The sequence below is a fragment of the Gopherus flavomarginatus genome, chromosome 8 (assembly GCF_025201925.1).
Source record: "Gopherus flavomarginatus isolate rGopFla2 chromosome 8, rGopFla2.mat.asm, whole genome shotgun sequence".
NCBI classification, from domain to species: Eukaryota; Metazoa; Chordata; order Testudines; family Testudinidae; genus Gopherus; species Gopherus flavomarginatus.
The window spans coordinates 55,506,879-55,520,140 of record NC_066624.1 but is presented as its reverse complement, the minus strand read 5'-3'; the positions used below and the strand labels follow the sequence as shown (position 1 = coordinate 55,520,140).

General features: G+C 44.5%; 1 protein-coding gene across 9 annotated transcripts in view; it reads left to right on the top strand.

Moving 5' to 3' along the window:
- The window catches only part of FAAH2 (fatty acid amide hydrolase 2), a 28,726-nt gene that overhangs the window by 2,016 nt on the left and 13,448 nt on the right, over positions 1 to 13,262 (top strand). For 5 of the 9 annotated variants that reach the window (XM_050965527.1, XM_050965528.1, XM_050965526.1 and 2 more), the window contains exons 2-6: positions 2,875 to 2,957; positions 4,882 to 5,018; positions 5,760 to 5,969; positions 11,603 to 11,722; positions 12,605 to 12,740. In XM_050965527.1, the coding sequence (XP_050821484.1) occupies positions 2,875 to 2,957; positions 4,882 to 5,018; positions 5,760 to 5,969; positions 11,603 to 11,722; positions 12,605 to 12,740 (686 nt within the window). Of the gene's footprint in view, positions 1 to 2,320; positions 2,337 to 2,874; positions 2,958 to 4,094; positions 4,211 to 4,881; positions 5,019 to 5,759; positions 5,970 to 11,602; positions 11,723 to 12,604; positions 12,741 to 13,262 lie in introns of those variants that run through there. The other 4 variants (XM_050965532.1, XM_050965534.1, XM_050965533.1 and 1 more) reach the window with 3 other exon arrangements.

Genomic DNA, 13,262 nt, shown 5'->3' with positions numbered 1-13,262 from the left:
TGGATGCCTTATTAATGCATGACAAACCCCATGTCGGTAACCGATGGTGTGTAACGAATGTCTGCATCTTCCTAACATGTGAAAAGTTGTCTGTACACAGTTCTGAGATTTTACATTTCTGATGTCATTCACTAGGCTGTGGGTGAGATGAAGGTTTTAGCACTTTATACTAAGGTGGATGATCAGTAAATTGTTTCAGAAGGGAGATATTTTTCCACTACCCTAAGATGAATAGTGATGCATGCAGTGCTTAATTTGTAATGAAAGAAGTGCTTTCCTCTTATATCAGCAGTTTTTTAATTTTTAATATCAAGCAGTTTTTTTAATTTTATAACTGATGTGGCAAACCCAGAGGTGCTGGGGCTATGAACTGTTAAGCCTGGAGGTGCTGGGGCTCAGCACTGACACAGATTAAGCATTGGATGCATGTGTTTTCAACTTGTGTTAGGTAAACAGTCATGCAATCTTAAACAGGGGTTTAGCTAGCAAACTGAATCTTGTGCATACACTGGCTGATCCATTGCTGTGTTCCTGCAATATAGCTATAATCTCCCAAGGTACAGACCTGCCAGTAATAATATAACATTTACCAAAAGCAGCTGTATAACACTAGTCTTTCAAAGCACAGCTGAAGCATTAATTATGCCAACACTCCTGCAGAGTAGGTGAGTAAATGTTTTTCGTTTGGGGAAACTGAGATATGGACAGACTAAGTGACTTGTCCCGTTCTGCAGAGCTAGGATTAGAAATTGAAAATCCTGATTTCCAGTCATGAATACAATCTGTGCTGCGTCTCTTTCACGCACTATGATCCCTATAGCAGTAGGTGCAGTTAGAGATCTAGCAGCATGTTGTGAAATATCTGATGAAGAACAAAACTGTCCTGTTCCCATTAGTAAAAAATTGTGTAGTTGTTCATGAGCATAGTTGCGTCTGTCCTTTTGAAAGTGGAAGTCCAGAGCCTGCGCAGAGGTCAGAAGGCCTATTCTATGGTGCTAGTATTCTTCTGGAGAATCTAAATTCCTTGGAACACAGCAAACTCCAGTCTTTTCATAAAAAGATTTAAGTTGTATGTGTGTTTTGTGAGAGAGCAGAGCAGCTAGCTAATTGGTTTCCTGTGTAACTAGTCCTATTTATTTCTACATGTACTTTGTGAAGCAGTCATTCAGGTTTATGATGAGAAATACTTGGGTAGATATTTATAACAATATTACGTGATTGCTTAAGGAGATAGTAGGTGTATTGTAAAGTCACAGTACATTTAGATTTAAATACTACATTTATGCCTATCATCCTGAAGTACCTAATGACCTGCTTGTGCAGGGATTAGATTACTTGCTTATACTGAAATGAGCCAGTGCTGAAGTAGAATATGATTACCTTTCTATACCAACATTGGTACATTATAGATTTTATTTAGGCATGGAAGTGACTTGTCACTCCTTGTCTATTATCTGTACTGCACCTTTTTGCCTTTAAAGTGAAAAGTCTTTGGAGCAGGGAGCCCATTTAATTGTTTGTGTGTATCTTAACTAATATCCAACGGAATGTATATTCTCTATACATTTATAGCGCTATATATTTTTACTTCTCCATTGCCATAGGTGAGCATGACACTTCACAGACAATTGAAAAGACAGATTCTTGCCATAAAAAGCGTACAAGCTAAATACTGTAATTGCATAATTGGAAATTTAAGTCAACAACACTTATAGGGAATAATGTTCCATATATTTAAAAAATGTCATTGTTTCATTTTTCTTCCTACAAAATCATCATAGGTCATAAGCCTCCTTGTACCAAAACTTTTATACCATGTATGAAAACATGAATGGCATAATCACATGTGAAAAAGGGTTGCCAAACTATAGAATAGTCTTATTTGGTAGGATAAAATCAAGTTGCCTGCTCTCCTCTAGTATCAGATAAATCTCTGGTCAGGGCCTCTTTAAATTTTAACTGAGTAACCCTTAATAATGCAAAGCAATGTATTTTTGGTAATGGTGAATCAGTAGGGGGCATTCTCCCCCTTATTCAGTATTGAAGACAACATCTTCCTTAAACAACATTAGAGGTGCTGTGCTACTGGATGTGCTGTCAGTCAGATGAAATGTCAAACTGAGTTTGTGAACTGTGGCTGTCATTAAGTGAAGGTGTTTTCCATTTCTTTTCCTAAACTGTTTTGCAAATGCGGCTGGTGCAGTATGGCTATCACATTGTCCCCAGAGATGGTTGAATTTGCATGGCGGTCAAGTGATCTGTCTATATGCAATCTGTAATATGCTTAGGGAGCCTTTGGGTGAAGGTGTGGGAAGTGTGCTGTGGAAACATACTGGGTAAGTAGTTTTTATGAAAGATTCTGTGGCACTTTTGGCCAGACTGAGTGTAAACCTCAGTGTCTTGGCTAAATTCCAGCTCTTGTCACTGCATCCCACCGATTTCCCCATGCCATTTTAAGCTGGATATGCTTCTTACTCTGATCTGTGGTGTAGGGTTGCTAAGTGATCTGTATTGAGGGGTCATGGTGGCTGCATTTCTATAATGGCTAGCTGATTCCTATGTATTGAATTTGCAATGGAGAGATCCTGACTTTCCTTTAATTTGAATGGGAATTCCAGGGAAATGGCTACTGGGGTATATGGGTGTTTTGGGGGAAGTGAAGCGGTCAAGGAGGTAAGTGACCGCCACCCAGTGAACTGATATAGGGGCTCAAGGGAGCTGAAAGGCAGTCCCAGGAGAGCAGTAATTTAGTTCCCTCATTTCTTTTTCTCAAATCTCTAATTGCCAGAACATCCTGGTGACCAGCAGCCTCCCTCTCACCCTCTGTCCAGCCACCTGGTCCTAGTTAGTATCTGTTTTTGTTGTCTTTTGCAGGTGAAATGCACTGATGTTGTTCAGGCTTATATCAAGAGGATCGAGGAGATAAACCCGCTTGTCAATGCAGTTGTCAAGTCCAGGTGAGCCAGGGGAAAGGTAGGAAATGGACTTTTCTATAGTCCAGTTTAGCAGCTGTTACAAGCCATGATTGGCAACAGGGCAAGATAATCAGCCTCCATGTGAGGTTCTCCACCTTTCAAAATGTGATCACCCCACCCACATATGTGATCACTCCCCCCCCATGTCATGCTTGCAGGGGGAGGGGGTACGTTAGAACCGATTGATTTGTCAACCAGACATGACTTATGCAATGAATTAGCGCTGAATGCCTCAACCATCTGTTAGAATTGCAAGATTAACCCATAGTTCAGGTGAAATTAATTGTCACTGACTCCTGTGGAGGTTGTGATAGGTAGAGGAGCTCTGTTCTTCTTGCTCATAGTACATACTTTCTTTGCTGACATTTTCTGTAACTATGAGCAATATACACCTAGCAAGTAATTAAACTTGACCAAGTGACTGTGCCCTTAATGGATCATACATATTCCAGTAATATGTAACTATCAATGATCATTCTCCAGATCAGAACTGTTATACAAGTGGAATACAGGACAGAGGCCATTCTGTTCATAAAACACAGTGAGAACTGTTTAAACAATTAACATTCACAGCATGTTCTTACTGTTTCCATGGATAAATAGAGGATTCAGGGCTATCAACCTTACACCTTTTTATACCAGCCCGAATTCACTGAGCCTCCTGCTGCTATTTATATTTGCTCCATTTCTTTTTACCTTCTCTGTACTCCTTTGCAACAAGGAAGAGGCTAAAAAATGAATGATTTTTTTTTCTTGCCTTTCACAGGCAGAATCCAGGATAGTTTTAAATCAGTCTAATTATTTTAAAATGTGATGTGTGTAAGTAAATTATCTTAATTCTCTATTCTAATTGAATAATTACTTACAGTGTAGATGGACAGAACTTTTCCATGTCACTTGAGTCACAGAAGTCCTGCAAACACAAGCTTCCAGATGAGAATACTGTACTTTCTAATTCCAGTGAGGCTGGAAATGCCATGAGCATGGTGTCTCTCTCGGGTATTCTGCTGCTTCCAAGTGGTTCTAGGAAACACAGGCAGCTGATTCATTTCAGGGTTTGAGTCTGTGTTCAAGTTGGTTCTTACTTTGTTGAGACTAGTTCCTTCATCTCTTTTTCAGACTCACTTGCAGAAGAAACACAGAAATTTGGGTTAGTCCATATCTAGCTATTGATGAATGGATGTTATGATATTTGGCGACCAGTCACACCTAGTGGTGAATGCATTTAACTGCAGGTCTGTCTACCCTAAAGACGTTGCATAGATAGGATATATACAGTGTTCAATTATTTTCTGAAAAAAAGTAGAACTGGTTAGGTTACCAATTTCTGGTGTGTGTTTGTCATTCATTGTGTGGGAGCAGCCTGATCTATAACTGTAAAAGTATTGAAATAAGGTGGGCAATCTGCCTTGTACTTCATATACCTCTTTTCTTTTGATAATTGCAAGGCATTATATGAATATTAATAAACTTACTGCCCCAAATCCCCTGTCTTACAGATGAGGGACTCAGCCAAGCTCACATAGTGAGTGTGTGGCAGAGCTGGGAATGGAGCCCAGATTTCCTGATTCCTGGTCCTCTGTCTTCACTCCCCACCCCCTCCCTTGTTCAGGAGCTGGCCAGAGAAAGGCTCACCATGGTGAAGGGATAGTGATGGGGGTAGGGAAATGAGTAATGGGTTGCTTCATATTGTTTCCTTTACAACCTATCTGCTTTTAACACATTAACCTACTTATTTTTCACCAAGTCCTTCTCTTTCTTTGTCCACCCCCATCTAAAGGGCTGATCAGCCCACTCAGATGTTGATTGGGATTTGGTTAGAGATGAACTGGGGGTTCATCTGAGTCCAGTCAGAGACTGACCAGTTTTCTCTCCCTTCCCTCTCCTTACCAACCATTCCCCTCAGGTTCGATGCAGCTCTTCAGGAGGCCCACCATGTTGACAAACTGCTCTCGGAAGGTCATGGAGATGAAGATTCCCTGCAGGAAAAATTTCCCTTCCTGGGGGTTCCTTTCACCGTCAAGGAGGCCTTCGCGCTGCATGGTGCGTTCACACACAGCCTTTACCGGGCGCTGTTTGGATTTACTCTGCAGCCTGTTGTCAGTTTGCTCCTTTCTCATGAGGGTCGTGGCTTTGACATGGAGGCCAAAGTGGTGGAGCCTGCTAAACTGAATCCAACTGCCTCTTGAGAGAGACATGGTGGGAGAGGTAATATCTCTTGTTAGACCCACTTCTGTTGTGTTTGAGCTTACACCGAAGTTGGTCCAATAAGAGATATTAACTCATCCACCTTGTCTCTCTGATATCCTGAGACCCGCATGGCTACAGCAACACTGCAAACAGCTCCTACCCATCAGTCTCTTTCCTCTCCCCTTTGCATGGCACTGTATTAGACCCACTGTGTGGGAATGTTAACTGGCCCATTGACGTTCAGCCACTGCTCCGTAAATATCAGAGGGGTAGCCGTGTTAGTCTGGATCTGTAAAAGCAGCAAAGAGTCCTGTGGCACCTTATAGACTAACAGACGTATTGGAGCGTGAGCTTTCGTGGGTGCATCTGATGAAGTGAGTATTCACTCACGAAAGCTCATGCTCCAATACGTCTGTTAGTCTATAAGGTGTCACAGGACGCTTTGCTGCTCCCTAAATTTTTGCTTTCTCCCTCCTAGCATGAGCTTCCTTGGACCACCTCCTGGAACACTCATAGTGGCATAGCTTGTAATCTCAAGGGGATTGTTATTGCATCTCTGACCCACTATATCTGGTTTTTATCTTGTCACCATAGGGATGCCCAACACCTCTGGCCTGGTTAGCCGTCGCAATTTGATCTCCACGTCAGACGCTCTGGTGGTGTCACGGTTAAAGCAAGCTGGTGCAATTCCACTGGGTGTGACCAATTGCAGTGAGCTGTGCATGTGGTATGAGTCTAGCAACAAAGTCTACGGCAGAACGAACAACCCATATGACCTGCAAAGGATCGTGGGTGGCAGTTCAGGTGAGGAGCCAGGAAGCCAATACTACAGTGCACAGATGAGCTTGCCAGGTTCCTCTCGTTGATCACTTTGCACTTTAAAAGCTCTGCAGATGTTTAACTGGCTAGCCACAAACATAGCTGTCATATAGCATGTGGGCAAGCTGATATGATGGGAATTCAAAGGTGAACATTTTGGCTATTGGGCATTGTGACAGACTGATGATATTCTGTAATATCGTGAACAAACATCATGGAATTAAGATAAATGTATTGAATTAAGTTAAACCATATTGAATTAGGGTTAATACCTTTTGAGTGTATTGTATTAAAAATGCAACCATGTATGTGGTGGTGTGGCATTGTATGTACCTTCTCTAGTAGGGCGGGGGTATGCTAATGAACTTACTCTGGCATTACCCCTTGAAGAACACCCCAGCCCCCCGGGAGAGAGATGCATACAGGGAGTTCCCGGATTTACGATGCCTGACTTATGTTGGACGCCACTTATGACGCTTTTCAATTGACTACCTGTTTCACCCTTATGATGAAAGCCTATGACACTCGTTTTGCCCTTTTGATGAAAGCTGGCAGGGAGGACAGCATACATCACACGCTGAGCCTCAGCCAATCACGATGTCACTGTTCAAACTTTCTGATTGGCTGAGCCTGGGGCCAGGAGCCAATCAAAGACAAGCATCAAGGCTACTTGGCAACAAGCTACTCTGGCCGTGGAAGTCAATCAGACAAGCGACTGCAAGGGACCCCTTCCAGCTCCATTCATTTTAACACAACCACAAAGTTATTTACAAGCAACTCTGTAAAAAGCAGCCCCAGTTCTGCATAGTATGTTGCCGGCATTCTGAGCAGCTGCCTGCCTTGCTGCCTACCTCCCTGGCTGGCTTCCCAGCTGGTCTCCCATCATTGAACGCAGTGCGTCTGTGAATAGGGGCATATCCAACATGTACAGCTGTTACAGAGAAATTTACAAGGAGAAGAGGGGAACATCTTTCTAAACCTTAGATGCTTTCTTTAAGATTCCAGAGAAACCTGCAGCCCAAACTTCAGAGAAGCCCCCAGCCAAGAGCCTTTCAAAACGTTCTGGAAAATTAAAGCATATGTGATTTTATACATTTATTTGAATGGTGTTTACCAAACACTGATATTGCTACATTAGTCATCTATAATTTATTTAGTACAAAAATCTGGGTTATTGTGGTGAAAATAGTATATCAAGCCTTGGTTCAGAAACCAATCCCCCTTTATACTATTGATTCCTATGGGAAAAGCAGTTTCGGCTTACGACATTTTGACTTACAACGCAATTCTGAGAAACAAATTGTGTCGTAAGTCTGAAGACTCACTGTATAGTGGTTCAAACTGGATTCTCCAGTTATGAACAGACAAAGAAAAGACTTCTGGATAAAAGCCTGATTTTTAAGTGACTCAGGACCTTCTGCCTGATCCAGCAAATGGCCAGGATCCTTAAGGGAGGATCGGAAAGACTTGGTTCTTTGAGGCCTCGTAAGACTGTGTGCTTGTTCTGTGCTGAAGCTCTGGTGAACTTGTAACCACAAAGAAACCCCGAGGGTGGGGTGATCACTGATAAGCTTATTAGGGGGCATGAAGGTTCTTTTGTTGATTGTAATGCTTTTTGCCTTAAGAATAAAATAGATTTGCATCGGAAGTGCTATGTCGTAACTTATATCTGTAATAGTCCCTCAGTTATCAGTCTCTGAAGAGAAAGCAAGCAGGTCTTTTTAGGTTGACTGTCTGTGCTGGGAAATACACAGTGAAGGGAACTGTTCACCCGGGATGCCCCAGTGCGGAGGGAGAGAGATACATGTCTCCGCTGAAGAGAGGAGCTGGAAGGGCGCTGGAAGCTTGATAGTGGATGCCCTCGGTGGACCCCAGAAGGGAAATTCAGGGGCAGTTGCCATGACCTGTGATATCTGTGGTAGCAGTGATGGAAACTATAACAGTGTGACTTGCATACGTGCAGTAAAAGCAAGTTCTATAGAAGGAAAAGCACAAAGGGGAAAAAAGTCTTTTTGGGAAAAGGACTAGTGAAAAGAGAAATGGGAAAATGGATTGTCAACAGCTGCAGACAAATGGGCTGATTGAGCTATGCAGAGAAAGGGAGATCAGCTTGAAGACGGAACAAACTCATAATGAGTTGATTTGCTTTATTCTAATGACCAGTCAAGAAACAATGCCAAGTTTGAAGAGAACCTCGAGCCTGCTGGCAGACAGCCTAGCAGATGGGGAGAGTCTTAGAGGCAACACCCCGAAGAGAAGCAGGGATGAAACTGACAGATACAGCAACTGTGATCTGTCCAGACCAAGAACACCACTGCAACAGGAATGGTGGACAGCCCAACATCTGGAGCCAGCTAGAGAGGGATCATGCTCCAGCTAGAGAGGGATCAAGTGTGTCAGGAAACCAGCAGCTTGCAGACTGGGAGCAGCAGCATCAGTGTGAAAGAGAAAAGAGGGAGAAGCAGCGTCAGTATGAGGTGAGAGAAGAGAACAAGGAGCACCAATATCAGACTGAGTTGGAGAAACTGCGTCAGCAGAACCATAGCCAAGTAGGTGTAGCCTGTCCCCAGGGGTGGTGTAATTTCCAAATGACTTGCTCGACATAGGGAGTGTGATCACGTGGATACTACATCCTTTTGAAAAGGGGTGTGAATTGAATAAGGTAGGGAAGGTGGACATGGCGCCTGACTCCTTTGCTATCTGGGACAAAGGCCTTGGACACTTTTACCCTTGTGGGAAGGAAGGATTATAAAGATTATGATAGTTGTAAGCAAGCTTTGTTGCAAAGGTTTGAGTTGACTCCTGCAGTGTATAGGAGAAGGTTTCAGGGAGTTCAGAAAAAAGGGGACATTACTTGTGCTGAGGTTTCACCTCAAATTAAGGGTATGTAAGGAAACAGGGAGCTGAAGGACATGCACTCTCAGGCTTTCTGCATGACTGAGGGGAGATGCAGTTGCACTGAACAGTGACGGATATCTCCTCTACTTCCCATCTGGCATCACTTCAGGGCTTCCTTGCTGGAGCAGCTTCATGCTGGCATCAATGAGTAGTTCTGACATGTTTACACAAATTGGGCAAAACACATGGGCAAGAAGCTGCTCTTCTCCCACTGGTCCCCTCGTGCATGTGTAGCTGGAGGCTCCTGTTCTATCTGTGTGCATGATTGCTCCCCGCTTGGATGGTTGGTTATCACTGCCAGAGTGGTTCTAGCAGAATCCCGAGAGATCACCTTATTATCTTTCACTCCTCTGGCCCACACTCGAGTCTTCCTCCTTCTGGCTGAGCAGGTATAGACAAGACTGTATAATAGGAGTGCCATTCAGAACTGACCTGAGGGGTTGCTGTTGAGTGACACAATGGCTTTCCGGGGAACTCCTCATGTCTCTGGGGGCAGAACATGCTGCCTCAGCAGAAAGAACTTCTAGCCTTCAACAGCTTAGGGCATGAAGCCAGGATCAGCTATTGTCTGGTTTTGAGTGCAGTGAATTAAAATGAAAGATGGGAGATTGCTGGCTGGAAGGAAGGAGACATCAGGAAAGAGTGAAGAGAACGTCACTGAGTGGAATAGAGAAGGAGAAACTGTTATGAGCAGAAGCAGTCTCTCTTACTCTGTGTATGTACAGCGCCTAGCACAATAGAGCCTGTCCTTGGTTGGGGCAAGTACGCCCTGCTGTAATATATGTAAACAATGGTAACTATAACCCCAGAAATCCTTGTCTTCAGGGTTCTTTTGGAGGTGGCGCTGGGGCAGAAAAATCCTGCGTAAGGCTTGTCAGAGTGGAGGAGCCAAGGATGAATGCATCCGTGTGGCTGACTTATGGGAGAAGATGGGGATGCAAAACAGCCACATGCACCATAATACATCCGGCTTCCAAGAATGCAAGTTAAACCTACAGGATGGGAGGCTGTCTTGGAAGCAGTGACTCAGAATGACTGAGGGATCATTGTAGATAATCACCTCTACATGAGCTCGCAGTGCAGTGCTGAGCAGAAAGGACCGATGTGATCCAGGAATGTATAAAAAGGCAAACATCAAGTAAAAGTGAAAATCTTGCTTCTGTATGCAGCATTGCTAAGACTGCTGCTAGAATAGAATAGGACAGTGTTCTAGGATCCTCACTGCAAGAAGGCTGTGGAAATACTGGAGAGAGTTCGAAGGAGAGCACAAAAGGGATCCAGAGGCTGGAAAACCAACCTTAAGAAGCTCAGTCTATTCTGTTTCTCGAAGACAACTTAGTGAGTAGGGTGGCTTGGTCACTGCATATAGGTACTTACACATGGAAAAGAGGTCTGAAAATGGTGGGGGCTTTTCAACCCTGCTGACAAAGGCATAACAAGACCCAGCATCTGGAAGACGAAGTTAGACAAATTCAACCTTGAAATAGGATGCAATTTCCTATGGCAGTGAGGGTGGCTGGAACAGCTGACTGGTGGGAGTGGTGAACTCTTCATTGCTTAGAGTCTTTAAAATAACATTAGCTGTCTTTCTAAAAGATATGTTTTAATTCAGCTGCTGGGAGATATTCTGCAGCTAGGTTCATGGGATTTGTGGTGGACAGTTGTGGTCCCTTCTGGCTTGGTAATCTGGGTCTCCATGTTAATTCCCTTCTTCCTGGACCCTGGGGAGAACAGGATTGCCTACATTGTCCTCAGCATACTCGTAACACTCGCAGTTCTGCATTTAAATAACTATAATCCAGTCTCAAGCTTCAGAGCTTCAGCCAGTTGCCTGCAGGGTTCAGGAAGGACTTTTTCCCCCAATGCACAATTGGTGCATTCTGGTTTTGTTTGGGGTTTCTTTTGCCTTCCTCTGAAGCAACAGAGATTCTTCCTAGGTGGAAATGGACCACCTGGACTGAGTGGACTCTCTCTCCTTCGTGGAGGAGAAGAGGCTGAAAGTCTGACAGCAGACAAGCACAGACTTTCAACTGACCAGTTATTTTTGCAGAGGCACCAGGGGATGAAACGGGGGTGTGCGTGTGTGAGAGAGAGAGTGAGTGAATCTTGCAGGTTCTCTTACATTGCTTCTATCTCTGTACCAGCTCGTTGCTGCCATGCCAGTGGGTCAGTGCCCTGAAGTTTAGAAAATCAGCTTTTTTAGATGCCTGGTTGGAGTGTCTTGCCTACATGCTCAGGGTCATACTGATTAGCAGATTTGGGGTCATGGAGAATTTTCCCCCCAGGTCAGATTGGCAGGGACCATGGGAGGTTTCTCCTGCTGCTGCAGCATGAGGTGTAGATCACTTGTTAGGCTCATCTGAGCGTATCTCACCTAATCAATTCCCTGCCCTCACATGGGCCTTGGGCATTGGTGTCACCTTGGTTTCTCCTGGTCTCTGCCTGTGGCACCAACAGTTTAGTCTCCTGAGGACTGAAATAGGAAAAGTAATAGGGCTCAGCATGGAGGTTTCTGGGTGAAAGTTAGTCTGTGATAAGCAGGAGACCGGATCTGATGGTCCCCTGTGGCCTTAAATTCTGTGACTTTCTCCATGGAGAGCAAGGAGAGCTCCTTTGTTCTGCCACCGGCTAGCTGGCTGCCACAGCGGTGAGCATGAAGGCAGCATTACGCAGTGGGCATAGGGAGAAGTGATAACTCTCTGTTTTTTGTTGTCATGCAGGTGGTGAGGGCTGTGTCCTGGGAGCTGCATGCTCCGTAATTGGGGTGGGCTCAGATATCGGCGGCAGCATTCGGATGCCTGCTTTTTTCAATGGAGTCTTTGGACATAAACCCACCACAGGTACCGAGTGTCCAGGATTGAGAATTTGCATCTTCTCTCCCCCCTGTCAGAAATGACACTGGATGTTTTCCCACTGGCAGGGTAACCACAGGTATCAGTGTGGGTGTGGGGGGAGGTGTTCTGTGTGCCCTCCTGTGACATATGTACATCTTTTTTTTTTTTTTTTTTGAGAGAGAGGATTTTCAATAATAGCTTATTGTTGGATGCTGGAAGTCAAATTCCTCTCCATTGTTAAGTCCCTGGAAGCTAGTGGAGTTACACCAGAGTTGAATTTGGCCTTAGAAGTTAGAGAAGCTGACCCTGTCTCCTATATTTTAGGAACTGGAAGCTGAGACTGGCCAACAGGATGGGTCACTCAATGATTGCCCTGTTCTGGTCATTCCCTCTGACGTATCTAGCATTGGCCACTGTAGGAAGACAGGACACTGGGCTAGATGGACCATTGTCCGTTCTTATGAGTCAAACTCGGGGAAAGTGTGGTGACATCAGACCTGACACACTAGATACCAAATCCTTGCAGTAGGACATTGACAGGGTCAATGTTTCTGACTCAGCAACAAAATGGCTGGGTGTTCTTGTAGCTACAGCCTCTCATTATTCTGTGAGCCTCTCATTACCATGAGGTTCTGTCAAGTAACTTAGTGGCAGGGTGACCTAGTGTGGATGGACTGTAAGCAGCAAAGCGACATGCTGCTCTGGTCTGTTTCAGCTGTGCACTTTTCCCCCCAAGTGGAATGTGAATCATATGAGTATGTGAATGGTGCTCTCACATGGAGGAATCCCAAGGGCAGTTCTCCTGTGACAATCACATTGGCTGAAGTTGTGTTTGCAAGTATGCACTCTGCTATGGGATGGCTAACTCATGTGCCTCTGCGCTTCTAGGAGTGGTCCCCAATGATGGTCAGTTCCCCAATGCTCTGGGGGTGCGGACGGAGTTCCTGTGTACGGGTCCCATGTGTCGCTATGCTGAGGACCTGGAGCCCATGTTGAGGGTCATGGCTGGGCCTGGAGTCCGAAAGTAGGTTGCTCTTATCACTTTGTGAAACTCATAGTTGATCTCAACCACTTTCTGGCCAGTAAGGCATATTTGATTATTTCTGATTACTCCTTTAATGTGCCATATGTTAAGCAACCGGTCCAAACTGGTGGATGACCGTATACTAGTCTATCAAGAGGGGATGTCTTAGAATTCAGGTTGCAGAAATCTTTAAGTCTTTTAGCAAAACTCAGGGACACACACGTGCAGCATCTTGCATGACAAAGTTGCTCCTTCAATAGCGGTGCCAGCTTGGCACCTGACACCTGGGTTAGTCTCTGTATTGGATCTCCTGTGTGCCAGTGCTGTAGGCATTGACTCCTCACAGACAGTCATCCTTCCCCCTTGTGAGTGGTATACGTTCTGTCTATTTGAAGCTTCACACAGGGAGGACTCTGCTGCAGAGTTTTGGTGGGAGTGAAATATACTGCTTGAATAGCTCTCTGCACAGGGCCCAGAACATGGGAAATGGCTTAAAATAAATGCAGAGTCACTGTACAGTAT